At 47.8% G+C, this 14,889-nt stretch overlaps 2 protein-coding genes across 2 annotated transcripts; both read left to right on the top strand.

Moving 5' to 3' along the window:
* Positions 1 to 9,292: 9,292 nt before the first annotated feature.
* On the top strand, positions 9,293 to 10,612 carry LOC142582012 (uncharacterized). The gene has a single exon (XM_075691438.1). It carries the CDS (start codon positions 9,328 to 9,330, stop codon positions 10,501 to 10,503), a length of 1,176 nt encoding a protein of 391 aa, XP_075547553.1. The 5' UTR covers positions 9,293 to 9,327; the 3' UTR covers positions 10,504 to 10,612.
* Positions 10,613 to 13,089: 2,477 nt separating this feature from the next.
* On the top strand, positions 13,090 to 14,421 carry LOC142582011 (uncharacterized). The gene has a single exon (XM_075691437.1). It carries the CDS (start codon positions 13,111 to 13,113, stop codon positions 14,116 to 14,118), a length of 1,008 nt encoding a protein of 335 aa, XP_075547552.1. The 5' UTR covers positions 13,090 to 13,110; the 3' UTR covers positions 14,119 to 14,421.
* The last annotated feature ends 468 nt before the right edge of the window (positions 14,422 to 14,889 follow it).

Genomic DNA, 14,889 nt, shown 5'->3' with positions numbered 1-14,889 from the left:
GGGTTTCTTGTTTACAAAGAATGAAGCTTGAATATAGTTGTGACACGCACCGCATCGACCATAATTAAAGACCTTCTATAGAGCTCGTAGGAGCCTCACGATATTTACAGATAACAGGAAATGAATAAAAATGGCGTGTACAGTCAACCGCAACATTTTATGAACCACGAGATCTGAGAAAAAGCTGAGTACCTGCGGAGACTCACAACGCAGCCTATAGCATTCGCATTTACAGCCTCTACCAGTATTTGTGAACATTGCGGTGTTAGGTTTTACTGACTACTGTTACAGGCTGCTCGAAAATTGATCGTTTTCTGAGATATACCCTGATCCATAAATTTTTGTGGTTGACCGTACGGCAATGACAACGTTGTCACAGCATCGAAACAACGCACGAAGCACAATACGCGTGAGGAAAGAAAGAAAATTTACCACAATTGCAAATGCTTAAGAATTTTTTTACTAAGGAAGACGGCGGCCGCTGATTATAATGTGCGCTATATGATACCCTGTGAGATGAGAATGGCACCAATAGGAACGGACGGAAATCGCAACATAATAAAGCAGAGACAGTTGATTAACAAAACTATCAAAGCTGATAATATTGCGAATAAATAAATGTGGAATAGAATTCTCACCAAAAAATTTCAGGACGGGAAATGTTCGTATATTTACGCTACCGTTTTGACGTATTTGCAATGTTACATATTTACAAGTGCATGCGCAAATGGAGAAGCATGTAACGATAGTAAACTGCCGCACAGGGCACGAAGAAGGATTTACGATATTTGAATGCACGAGAATTGCTTTTCGTTGCCATGACGTAGGGCGGGTGCTAATGTGAGTGCTGGAATTGATACTTTTTTTCTTCGTTATTTCTGCAAAGTGTAGCGGCAAGCCTGACGAGCAAATAATAAGCAATAACTTATGTCTTCGTCCCGTAAACGAACTATGTATCTTGACTTCCCATTTTTCATTCTGGATTATAAAGCTTGGTTATATATAGGTAGGTATTGTAAAAAAAAAAAAAAGAGATTTACCTGCGTGCACGTTGCTGCACGTTTAGGAACTATAGAAATTCATTAGATTTTCTTTGTACTTAAAATGTCGTTTGACTGTTGTTCAATCACAACTGATTGAAAAGAACTTGGCAGTGCATCTTCATCGCAGGTCAATGAATTTTGGGACAATTGTAGTTCCTCCTTCCTGGCATCAAAACGAGAAAATCGCTCACAAGACTCTTTTTGCAGATCAGTGCTGGTTCTTGTCGGAAGTAGGGGGGGACATGGCCTGTTAGCCTCCGCCCTAATACTTGAACAGCAGCGGAAATGCTCGCACTTTCGATTTTGCAACTGCTTCTCAAAAACTGCAATTTTTTTTTGCGAAACCTTTATCATGAATGAGCTAGGCTGCCTCTCCTTCCAGTTTCACTTCGAACTCATTCATGTAGTCCGTTACGGCGCATAATTTCCAGACTGACTGGTAGGCGGATATTAGTGGCTCGGTGATCTTTTTGTGCATTGAAGTCAATTTCTTGTCTAGGATTAGCGAAACGAGACAACAATTACCGGCAGTCATCGAACTTCCATGTGATACATCACGTCTACCAACTCAGGAACAGTCACCTTTAGAAATTTACGGTACTCATGGCGGTGATTGAGCTCATGCGACCTCATAACATTCATTAGTAGCAGAAAGAACAGGTTTCATAACACAGGACAAGCCCACGCATTTCACACAGAGGATTTGCTGGTGAATCATGAACGGCAATAACATTGACTTTGAGAATCCACCAACGGTAGCAGCTTTTATGATGTGCATACGAGTTCCTTTTTATTCTCTATATGTTTCCCCCTATAAGTTGTGTCAGATTTTAGTTTGCCCCAATGCAAGCTCTACGTGGACATAGTATCTTCTAATTCTCTAAAGAAGCCCTCCCCTATTACTGTACTATGCATGCTGCTGACTGAAGGAAGTAGTTTTACACTAGATACCTTTACTCACATGTGATAGTTTCGCGGACGAAAAGCTCTCTGGGTCCAGCGCACATGGGCGAAGTCGAGAAAGCTTCAGCCACCACGTTAGAAGACGGGGTGGCTGGGACTGGCCTATCGGAGCATCCCGCTCTCCTGGCGTGATGGTTGCATGAGTCTGCTGATTCGTTGACCCCGTGCCTGAAGTTGGTGGGAAAGTAGACACAGACAGACAAACCGCAAACTGGGTGATGTTCCTGAAGAATGCGAATCCCGTTAAAACCAGTTGGACATATCATTGCGCGGTATAGTAACGGTGTAGCAACGGCGAACCTCATCCGTAGGACACTCATTGAAAGACAGATCACGAATGTAACGCACACAAATACACAGAAAACGTTATGTGCGTTACTGCGAGCTCAACATCATCAATGAAGCAAAACTTCACGAAAACAATGCCTTAAAGGGCGACATCTTTCGATGTCCACTGACCTTTATAAAATTTTCAATTAAGGGTCTGTTCCAAGCGATATGACTGCAAATAATTTCTTTTCCTGAAAATGGATTTTAAAGATTGCTTGCGTGTTCCCGATTTATGCCCACGAATGCATGACTTTTTACTGGCCACCTTATGTTTGTGACGTCAGCGCCTACAGCGCCACTTCGGCCAGAAACGACGAAGCTGGCTGCTTTTTCTACGATACGACGGCCTGTCGACAATCATTCTTTACACAAACCTGATGACCGGTGCTTCTATTTCGTCTCGCCGCAGCACAATGCGTTGAGCTTGCAGGCTCTTCAACTGCATTGCGCGGAGGCGGCGGGTCAAAAAGAAACAGCGATCCTTCAGCGCTCCGATCGTCGTCGAAATCGTTGTCCAAGTTGCCGCCGTACGGTTCGGAAGAGCTGGAAAACGACCCCGTGTCGTCAGAAGACTTCGTCAGCATCGCTTTTTTTCGACTTTATCACCACGTGTACAGCGTGTTTAGCACGAGTTCTTCGTGTTTACATTGTGGTAGTGTAGGATATGACGTCATTGACGCATCGTAGACATCACGCGAAGCAGCTACCCATTTCAGTTTCCTTACGCCGCTTATTGGTCATATAGAATTATTGCTAAATTTCTAAGCAAACTGAACCACCCTACCAGTGACAGGACTGCCAATGCCATTTGCAAATGATAATATCCTAATATGGTTAAAAAAAGACACCGAGTTTGCCCTTTAAGGTTGCCATTACACGGAATAATCGACTGCAGGTTGGATCAGGCAATTGAGTTCGCTAGCTGAACGGAACCTCGTAGAGGTAGGTCTCTCATTTCTTAAGTGCTTACGCTGTCAAATTAGAAACACTGACACCAAGGACAACATAGGGACACTTATGCTTAATAAATGTAAATAAGGAAGCTACAAATTAATGGAAATGAAAGTGGATGAAAAAACAACTTGCCGCAGGTAGAGAACGATCCCACAAACTTCGCATTTCACGTGCGACGCTATAGCTACCAATTGAGCTACTGCGGTGCCGTTTCCCCATCCACTTTCTTGGGTATTTATGCTTCGTATTTATGCTAAATCTGGGAGGGTTAGCCAGCGCCACCAATCACAGACTTTGGCGGCGGATGTGAAACATCCTTTCTGCCGCAGGCGTCGCGAGAAGTTGTTCTTTTTGGGTGAAGGCAACCGGTCAATAGACCCACACATGCTACCTGAAGGCATCAATGTTGCCGGATTCGTGACCCACGTGAAGTAATAAACAAGAAGAAACGGGCCCCTCTGTTAACCCCCTTTCTTCTTGTTAGTCAGCAAAAGGTGTTACTTTTCGCAAAAATTTTTAAAGAAAAGAAAAGATTATGAGCTACCAGAAATTCTACTGCCTTTCAACTCACTTATTGTGGCAGTTGCAAGCACTTGCAGCCGCACAACACCGTTACCTTCTTAGGAAGAACTTCTTCGCCGGTATTCTCGTCGACTACAGTATAAACTATTGCGGCCTCCCAAAATAACTCCGGACGCGCCGCCACTTGGGAAGCCTGGTTGGCGCGCAAGACCTTCGCGCGCAAAGTACCAAACACTAAAGCGGTGCGACAACTGTGGTGACCGCGTCCTATACAGAACCTTGCGTCAGGGGCATGGTTTTGAATCTCCGCAGTCACAATGCCGGGCAACGTTTTGTTTTTTCGCTCATATTGCCAGATATGAAACTCAAGAAGTCGGCCTGACGACTACTTGAAGGTGAAAGGTACGCTCGTCCCTCGAGGCACATGTATAATAGAAAGGAATCGACGGAAACGGGCAAATCTGGTTTAGAGCTTTTTAGCTGCTGCACAATTAAAATTAGACTGCCCAGTAGAAGCATCCCGACCTGCGGCACTATTGCCGCACTGTAGCTTACAATGCCACCCAGATGCGCGGTTCGTGTTCCTTCGTCTTCTCAGAAGCATCAGACAGGCTGTTTTGCCAATCGAAAGGAGATCACGCCTATAGAAACGTTCGATGCTATACGTACATCGAAGCAGGGCGTAACAGCAGCTTCTGTCAATCAGCATGCCCCGCAGCTGCGCACGCACGTGTATACCCTCTCGGGATTGTTCTCGTTGCCTGAAATCCCTTCTCTTTCGCCGCCATCCGTCCAGCTTTCGCTTGCCCTCCCCCCCCCCCTCCGCCGCCCTCCCCCTCCTTTAGTTGGGGCTCCGCGCGAGGCTTAAACAAGCGCGCGTCTTCCGCCCGTCCGCGGGCTCTGCAATCACTCTTTCGTTCGACGCGCTCACTGAGTGCGAAGGAGAAGCGTAGCAGCCTGCTGCGAGCTCAGCAGCCAGCTCGGGCGTCAGTGCAGCGGTGCCGCGTCTCCAAATTGGGGTGGCGTCGCTACCGAAGGTGTGGAACCGTGACGGCGTTAGGCGCGCAGCAGTGCGAGAGAGGAGCGCGCGCGCGGCGTTGACAACCCTCTTATTAGCGGACCGGGGCGACACCATGCTGGGACGACCCAGCTGCGAACGCCTCCGGCGCCACGGCCATTGCCTTCCTTTACTTTCCCATTGCGTTTGTTTCTTCTCATGATTTTTTTCTCGTTTTCTTTGTTTGCTTTGCGGATCTTCTTTCTGTTGTAGTCAGTGCACCGGCGCATGCTATTTTACTGACCCTTTGGAGCAACAGAACTTTCGGGGACGAGCGTCGACCGTAACGCCGGAGACCCGCCGCGGTCTCGGCGGCGGGTCTCCGCATTTTGCACTAAGCTAAGCCCACGAGGGGACACGAGATCGAATCCCGGCCGCGACGGCAGCATTTCGATAAGGGGCGGGGGAGGGTGCCAAATGCAAAAAACGCCCGGGTGTACCGTGCATTGTGCGCACGTTAGAGAACTGCAGGTGGTCAGAATTAATCCGAACTCGCCCACTACGTAGTGCCTCATAATCACATTACGGTTTTGGAACGTGAAACAAAAGGACTGATTTAATTAATGGCCCCCCGAGAGAAGCGTGGGCGTCTCCTGGTTTAGGAAGGTATGCAATCACGGCGCCGACGTTTTCTGTGACCAGAGGCCATCGGACCCTGGCTCCTGTTGTATAGGGCCACGCTCGTCCGGTGGAACGCGCTTTTAATACTCTTTACTCATCCTCGACGCGCGCATTGCCTTCTCTTGCACGTCATCTGCCACAGCTTGCACCAAAGATAAGACAAGACAGTCAGACCAAACAGGGTATGTGATCAGCGTAAACACTGCGACCATGTCTAGGCGCAGACTCGTTTGTTCGCTGTGGAGTACCTTGCCTGAGTAGCACGCCTACGCGATGTACCACGCCTGATTGTATTACTGTGTGTAATGCGAGCCGCTGATAAGATCAGTGGCATGATTACAAGAACCATATGTAGCTTCGTGTCGCAATCATCCAAAGGGTAATTGGATCCTCCAACATTAGCAGACGCTTGAGAACATGCTCAATGCGATTTTTAGTTAGCTTATTTTCTGTACAAAGATTGTTGTGAATCGACAAAAAGGGATCAGAAGGAAGAAAGGTCAGTTGTATTTCTCGCTAATATCTTCACTAACAGCTGCTTTTCAAAATTTTTGTCGATCATCCTCCCTCGTATGAGAAGACCCCAGTAGCGAGACTGGAAAATTGCCCGACGAGCCCACTGGAAGAAATGGGGATTTTGCGACGTATGACAATTTTGTGCAAATTATTGTGGTAACTCAATGCTGCTCACCTCTGTGGCCCCTATGAAGCAGAACGTGGAGGGAGCTCCCGCAAGGACCAATGAAAACCTGAAAAAAAAAGAGGAATGTCTCTGCGTGATGTCTTGTTATTAACGTCCGGAGTGGCAATTGAGATCGAGCCATATATGCCATCCCCGGTTCAATTCGTCGGTCATATCTGGTGGAGCTCAAGATGAGGAAAAGAAATCAAAGAGAGATCCCGGGTTTGCCTGTCTGACGAAGTTCATGCCACAAGGCCGATAGCCACTTCATGCAAAATAGAAGTAAAATAGGCAAGCGGACAAGTGCTCACCTTGCCCCTTCCCGTTCTATTCTTATTTTGCCGCAAGTGGCCATAGGTCATATGGTCTGAACTTGATCAGTATGAACCGACTAGCTCAACCTACTACTGAATTACCTGTCTCAACATGGACATCCGAGAGGATGCTACGGGGAACGACCACGGGCGTTCTACTGCTGTTCTCACCTAATTCACGTACACAAAGCTGCCTCACCCGTTGCAACTTAGCTCGTCAATAAAGTAAACTTTGGTGGCGTGTGATTGGCTACTGAAAATGTGTAGCTCAAGTTCACTGAGTAATACCCACTGAGAAATAATCACTGGTATGACGAAACTTCCAGAAACGTAATTCATCACAAGGAATTATTTGCACGTAATTCGTTGCATAGACGCATGTGCCTAACCTATCAAACAAATGCTGGTCCTATTTCCTGAAGGGGACTTCGCCGATGCGTTCGGTCAACTCTGACCTAAAACCATCCACATAGACCGTCAGCGTAGTTGATCCACAAGAGGCGCACAAAATTTAAAATAGGGAAGATACGTACAATATATAATCATACAAACTGTGATCGCACCAGATAATTCTCAATTCAGGGCCAGCTTTTCGATAAAGGGATTGGTCTTCGTTGTGTGCAAGTCCCTTTGAATGACTGGCCGTATATTGGGAATCAACTTGTCCCATCGAGTTGGTCACGCGAAGTATTTCTTTTCCTGTAAACCACTGTCTTGCTGGGTACCAAAATTTTAGTTATAAGAACCGTCCGCTATACTGTCTGTCGTGGCCAATTAAGCACACTGCGGAACACCGTAATGCCACAGTAAAGCTTCGCAAAACCCATTCACAACCACGGTAAAAAAAGAAGTAGGAAGTTATTGCTAATTAGCATCGTGTGCCTACACGAAGCTGTAAAGTCTTGTCAGTGTTGCGCACTAATATTAAAATACTATCGCATTGACAGAAATAACTTTCTTGGCAAGGGTCCTTCGTTAATTTTTGTGTATGTGTTTCTTCCTGAACCCTCTCTGCCTCCTTATGGCTGTTCACTGAACTTCATGTGGTCTTGTCCCAATCTTTATCTATCGACCACGAGTGCTTTCATTGTTCGGGCATTTTACTAGAGCAGCACCACCGGTTGCCCGCGGGAAAAAAAAGTTCTGCGTTGCTGCCATTTTACGGAAGAAGGTTCATGGACTTGCGCACTCTTACGGAGTGCGAAAGCTGCGGTCGTTTTACTTTTTGCACTTTTACGACATTTGCGTCAGCGATCGTCTAGACGACTGTAATCGCGTATGATCCAGAAGAATTCTTGCGTTTCACCTAGAGCTTCCGCACAAGTAGACCACCGTTATGGCGGCTATACACCGCCATGGTGGATCAGTGGCTAAGGCATCGTGTTGCTGAGCGAGAGGTGACGAGACTTTTTTTCGGCCACGGCTGCTCCATTGCGGCAGTTGCTCACTGTAGAATCCTGCCGTGTACCACGCTATGGCTGCACGTTGAATATTATGTTCGGTGCAGTGCATACGGAGCACACAGGGCGACAAAACGTATGGGGGCACGGCGCTACTTACAACTGCGGGGGAACGATGCAGTACGTATAATCGCACGACAACGACGACGACGACACCAACAACAACAACAACAACAACAAAATTCGGAGTTCCGCCCGAAAGGCGAAGCACCGATTGCGATAGCAAATTAGTAGAAAGCTGTACGAAATAAGGAAGTGGTTTTATCGGCCTTATAAACTTGGTAAACATTCGCTTACTAATTAAATTAACAATGATAGAATATGTAAGCGGGACTCAACGAGGAAGTAGAAAGGAACAGAAACACAGAGACAACGCTGTCTTTGTGTGTCTGCTTCTTTATACGTCCTTGTTCAGTCGCGCGAGCATGTTCTACCATGAATTCAAACCAACTAGCCCGCAAAATTGCTTTAACTAAACTAACCAGCACGGTGCCACGCGCGCACATGCAAACATGAACACATCCCGCTCGATGAGCGCGGAAAGTCGCTGTCGAAATTCTGGAGTGAGGAATCGCGGCAGCAGCAGGCGAATTGACCTTCATGCATCTCTGGGTTCGAAAGCACAGCGCGTACGAAGCTACCGGCACTACGCGCACTCTGCAAACATCGCAGATCGCTTTCAAGTCACACGAGCGCCGGGAACGCGTTCCTGCGGCGTCCGCGATTCGCGTGGCCAATGCCGCGGTAGACGCCGCGATTGTCTCCACTCTGGACGGAGCACCGGGCGAGGAGGACATCGAGGCACACTAGCAACCACCGGAGAGGAACACCCCTCCTCCCTCGTCTGACCCCTCTGCCTCGCGCGCGACAGGAGAGGGCACGCATTCGGGGCCGCGTTCCTCGCTCGCGCACGCGAGACTGCACTGCGTTCGCCGGCTTACCCTCACACGCTTTCACTCATGCGGAACCTCACGGCGCCGCCGCCGCCACCTACGACGACGACTACAACAGCAACAACAACAATAATAATAATAATAACGACAACAATAACAATAAGAACAACAACAAAAATTGGAGGACGCTTAAGCTTCGCCTTCAAGAGTGGAACGCGACAGCATTCCCGTCGACCCGCCAAGGGGTGTAAGACAATGGGCTACGGCGCAGCGACTACGCGCCCCGCATCGGACGCGGTGAGCGTCGAGCAACGCAGCGTTCGGCGCGACAACGAAATGTGCGCCTGAGCAAGCGACGCACGCCTGAGAAACAGCTCGTTTCTAAGGCAACACCGTGTTCACTAGAGGCGCTTTTGTACCGCTTTGAAGCATCGAACTCGTGGCTCAGAGACGCGTCTTGGCTACCGAAGTGGAAGGACGTGCGTTTCATGGGCTCCCAAGGAGCGGTGGTTGCGGCTAACAGCGGCCGCGGTGACAGGATCGACGGAATGGATAGCGAGGGATACGAAGTGGTTTTGCCTACTCTGCCATCAGGTCGTAGTGTTTTGAATACTTTATTTTTGCACGCGGATGTCCGGTCGAGGCCTTACCGAGTCGAACATTTCCGGGACACGTTGGCGCGTCTTGGTTTGCTCCCCGATGTGGTAGCGTTGGGGGCATACCAGATGAGCCACGTATGGGCTGTGACTTTCAAGAGCATGGAAGGGATGAAGAAAGCTTTGGAATGCGGCGAAATGAAGGTGAAGGGCCAACGTTGTTTGGTTATTGATCCGGCAAACCAGGACGTGCGTTTGAAGCTTCACTGGCTTCTTTTCAATGTGGCCGACGAAGATGTGCGTGTAGCGCTTGCTCCGTTCGGAAAGGTGACCGAGGTCTCGAAGGAAAAGTGGAGAGTTCAAGGGATCCAAGACAAGGGGTCGACGACACGCCTGGTGCGCCTCAAGCTCCATAACGGCATTAAGGTTGATGACCTTCCACACCGGCTTCGCGTAGCCGGTGACATGGCCCTCCTAGTCGCGCCTGGAAGAGCGCCATTGTGCCTGCGGTGTCACAGTAAGGGCCATATCAGACGAGAATGCCGAGTTCCTCGCTGCACGCACTGCCGTCGTTTTGGACACGAAGAATCTCAGTGCGTGAAGACGTACGCAAGTGTTGCGGGGCCGGTTGGAGGAGAAGACACTGCGGAACTCGTCATGGACGAGGCTGACGCTGAAGAAGCCGCAAGCGAAGCAACGCCGAAGCTCGAGGAACTTGATGCGGCAACGTTAATCCCGCCCGACATGCCCCACGACGCAAGTGTTAACAAGGAAAGCCGAAAGCTGAGCGACGCAGCTGGCGACGCCACCGGCGTCGTGAAAGTGCAGGATGCCTCAAAGCCGTCGAAGTCACCTGAGGAGCCAGCAGTCATGGAAGTAAGCGAGGGAACAAGCGGAGCCTCAGTCTCCAAGCGCGGCCACGACGCTACGCTGGACGAGCATGAGGCCCTGGCTGCAAGGATCTCGGAAGGACCGCCGCCAAAGGCTGCGATCATTCGGCGGTCAACGCTGAGGCCGCGTCCGAGCATACCTCCGGACCGGAGGGCGGCGGAGACGCCGCCGACGTAGCCGCGAGAGCGTGTGCTTCGCGGCGTCTCATCTAGGCCACCTAGTGATCAAGCCAAACTCAAGGGACGATGGAACGCTATGACAGGGACATCAACTGTGCCTTCCTAAGGCTGCCATGGCAGCTGCGGAAGGCCTGTGCAAAAGGCGAAGGCAGCTTTGGCCCAAGACGCATGGGGTGGGTACCATGCGGTTCGTTTGTTCTTCAAAAAACATAACAATGGCTCAAAACATTGCACTTCGTTTTGCTACTCTAAATGTCCGCGGTCTTTGTGCCAAAAAGCGGCAATACCAGCTTAGCCGGCTTTTCTTAGAAACAGATGTTGATATAGCAGCGGTGCAGGAGACAAAGATAGAAAGTGAGGAACACACGGATCGCATGGTGCTGCAGTTTCGCAATAGATATAATGTTTGTGTATCACATGCTGTTGGGACTTCCGCGGGGTGCGCTATCTTCATTAGAAACAACCTGGGAATTAGAGAAGAAGGGGTCTTTTCTTGTGAAAGTGGAAGACTGGTTTTTGTGGATTTTTCCTTTTTGGCTGTAGGTTGGCGCGTGATATGTGTCTACGCCCCAAACACTGAAAGTGAGCGTGTGCCTTTCTTTGAGACAGTAAATCAGCATTTACAGTGTGACAGGAAAGTCGTATTGCTAGGAGATTTTAATTGTGTATGTTACGCGGCCGATCGAGTGAAAAACCTTCCAGTGCATGACAAAAGTGCTTTACTTTTAAACACACTAGTGCAAGAATCTAATCTTGATGACGTCGGTAATTTCCTGTGTTCTACCGGCACGCCTGCATTCACACATTTTCAAGGGCAAAGTCACGCAAGGCTAGATAGAGGGTATGTCGCACTGGAGCTTGTTCCGATGTGTGGCAGCTATAGTGTGAAACACGTCTCATTCAGCGATCACAGCCTTGTAACTTTTATTGTAGGTACCAAAGAAAGAAAATCGAAGTTTAACTGGAAGTTGTGGAAGTTCAACGATGGGCTGTTAATGAACGAATCCTTTTGTGAAAGCGTGAAGCAAAAGTTAGATAATTTGATCGAAGCCGAAGATGGCAACGTGCTAGAATTATGGGAGAACTTTAAACAAGGAGTCAAGATGAGTGCTATAGAAGAAGCCACTAAAGAGAAATTTATTAAAAGGAAAAAAGAAAATGAAATGCAACGTGAGCTTGATTTTTGTACACCGTGGAAAGCGAGAGACCTGGGAGTCGAACAAAAGAAATAAGACAACTGAAAAGCCAGCTTGAGCTTATCGAAGAAGAGAAGTTCAAAGGAGCAGTTATAAGGGCACGAGCTGAAAGGGTTTGGCTAGGTGAGACACCTTCTAAACGAGCCTTATCTGACGAAAAGGCATACGCGAGGCGAAATGAAATCAGAATGATTCAATACGAGAACGAGATCACGAGCCAACCTCAAATAATTGAAGAGGCATTTCTTGATCATTATAGCAAATTATTCGGGACTGTTAAAGACGTCACAGAAGAATTCAAGACGGACTTTTTGTCAAACATGCCGCAATCAGAGGAAGACATTCAAAAGCGTCTGGAGTGGCCTCTGAGCATCACCGAAGTGGAAGGAGCCATAGATGATTTAGTTGTAGGCAAGTCTCCGGGACCCGATGGACTCGGAGCGGCCTTTTATAAAGCCTTCAAAAGAGATGTCAGTGAGATCCTGTTACGGTTGTTTAAGGAGGCCTATGAGCAAAAACAGGTTCCTCCTTCTTTTCGGACATCGCACGTAGTTCTGATACCGAAATCCGAGGACCCAGAAAAATTGTTAGCTGTCGATGCTTACCGGCCGATATCACTAATGAATGTAGACTATAAGATATTTACAAGAGTGCTCGGAAAGCGATTACAGGGAGTGGTGACCAGAATAGTAGGGTCGCATCAAACATGCGGCATTAAAGGAAGGTCTATCAACACAAACATTCATATTGCCAGAAGTATTTTAGAATACTGTAACGACCTAGGTGAACACTGTGCCATGTTACAGTTAGATATGCAAAAGGCTTTCGACCGTGTGACCCATAAAATTCTTTTCAGTATTCTAGAACACATAAAGGTAGGGGATTTGATCTTAGATGGGGTAAAGATGTGCTATCAAGACTGTACCGACAGCCTCATTATAAACAAGGAGGTTACCAAAACCTTTAGCGTCCGGTCATCTGTGCGCCAGGGGTGTGGTTTGTCGCCTCTTTTATTCGCGATTTACCTAGAGCCGCTTTGTAGGAAAATTAAGAATGACAATAGAATATCGGGTTTCAGAGTGCAGTCCGCGGAAGTGAAAGTGCTGGCATACGCGGATGACATCGCGTTGTTTTGTCGGGATAAAGAAAGCATCGAAATCGCGGTCGCAGAGGCTTTATCATACTGCAGAATGACAGGCAGTGCTATAAACTTTGATAAATCCCTAGGGGTATGGATCGGCAACTGGGAAGACCATCCGAGTACGTTTGCAAATATCCGCTGGTCAGTCACGCCGGCAAAGTACCTAGGGGTGCCGCTTGAGCACTACCGTGACGCCGTTGATTACTGGAATGACGAAACTGAAAGGGTTCGTGAAGGTACGCTTAAATGGGGAGGCCGCAATTTCTCTATGTTTGCTCGTGCGACAGTGTGCAACCTGTTTGCCGTCGCTAAAATTTCTTACGTGCTCCAAGTGTTGTGCATGTCAAGGGCTAACATACAACGTTTACACAGAGTACTCGCAGTGTTTGTATGGGGTTCAAGCTGGGAGCGCACGAGTCGCACTAACCTCTTTCGTTCGGTTAAAAATGGAGGACTAGGTCTGGCACATTTGTTCATTAAGCAGATTGTGTCGAGGTTTGTTTTATTACGGGACCAAAATGACCCATTTTTATTAACTATGTTTCAAACAAGGCTGAGCGAAGCTATACCTGAGTTTATTGTATCGTCACATCGGTGCAGCCAAGGCAGAGCGCGTGGTTTCTTAAAAGAGGTAGTCTTGGCTTTTCAGCTGTTAAAGGTTCGGTTTTCCATGGAATACTTAAGTAGGGTACCACGAAAGCGCTTATATAAGGACCTGGTAGACACAATGTTGCCGGTGCCATTGTATCGCTCGATGTTCTGCATTGGACCTGAAAAGGACGTACTAAAAAGAGTAAAACGAATGCCAGTACGCCCGTCGGTAAAGTCCTTCTTTTTCCAGCTTCACACCAATACTTTACCTGTGAAACCATGGCTAGATGAAAAAGGCCTTTCCGTGCCTTGGAGCGTCAACTGTTTACTATGCCAAAAACCCGAAACAGTAGAACACATTTTTCTTGACTGCTGGGATGCTGTGTTCCATTGGGACATCTTACAGAGAACACTAAAGAAGGACTTGCCGATTACTCCATATGGGATTCGTTTCTTGCCTACTCTAAATGAAGACAATGTACCCTATGACATGTTCATGCTGGTGTCCTTACATAGTTTATGGAAAACTAGAATGGCTGTGAGACATGCTGAAGTAAATGCCCGGCCTGTTAGAGAATACTTCATTGAAAGCATTTGTCATATTAAGGAAATGTATAATTTGCAAAAAGAAAAACCAACATGGCTCAGTGTGATGACTGAGCTAGCGAATTTCAAGCGTTTTTAGCCCTGTGACTGCCAACCAGTGGCAGAGTTTTTGTCGTGACCGTTGTGTATTGATAAAATGTCTTGTTTTGTAGCCTTGTTGCCACGTCAGTAATAAAGAAAAAAAAACTCGTGGCTCAGTGGTAACGTCTCCGTCTCACACTCCGGAGACCCTGGTTCGATTCCCACCCAGCCCATCTTGGAAGTTGCTTTTTATTTATGAAGTGCCTGCCGTGATTTATCGCTCACGGCCAACGCCGCGGACGCCGACACCAACGCCGACGACACCGGCTTTTCTGCGACACGAGCTCCTTAACGCTATCGCGTTAAAAAAGGAGAACGAGCTCTAACAGAGCAACCGAGCAACCCATCCGTCACATGCCGCTATCGGAAAAGGAGCAGGATTTCCTTTTCTGACAAGAATGCATGCGGGCAACTGACAGGATTATTGAACTTATAATTTCTTTTGTTAATCTCTACAGCTTCTATGATTTCTCTGCGTTCTTAGCCAGCTCTTGTGTGTGACAGAGCGAAGGTTTACCTCGGGAAGTCGGAGACGCCGTAGAGATTAACTGTCTAATGTTTGGGGGCATAGACCATTTGATATTGTTTGAAACTTTCTTTAGTCCGAAGCAATCATGTCTCAACTATTTTTCTTAGTAGTAGGAGAGAAAGGAAACACAAGAAAAAAGAATAAGTGGCGATTTAGCGGTAAATGCGAGACAAAGGCGTTCACATCATATCGCACCTTTTTAGGCCCCGGATCCATGATTTAAACTGCGGTCGCCCCATT

The sequence above is a fragment of the Dermacentor variabilis genome, chromosome 5, assembly GCF_050947875.1.
Source record: "Dermacentor variabilis isolate Ectoservices chromosome 5, ASM5094787v1, whole genome shotgun sequence".
NCBI lineage: Eukaryota > Metazoa > Arthropoda > Arachnida > Ixodida > Ixodidae > Dermacentor > Dermacentor variabilis.
The sequence above is the reverse complement of the archived record's forward strand: the minus strand, read 5'-3'. Positions and strand labels throughout refer to the sequence as shown.

Bases quoted from the DNA above. Each gene is read 5' to 3' on its own strand.
- LOC142582012 (XM_075691438.1), top strand. From the start codon at position 9,328: ATGGGCTCCCAAGGAGCGGTGGTTGCGGCTAACAGCGGCCGCGGTGAC.
- LOC142582011 (XM_075691437.1), top strand. From the start codon at position 13,111: ATGTTTGCTCGTGCGACAGTGTGCAACCTGTTTGCCGTCGCTAAAATT.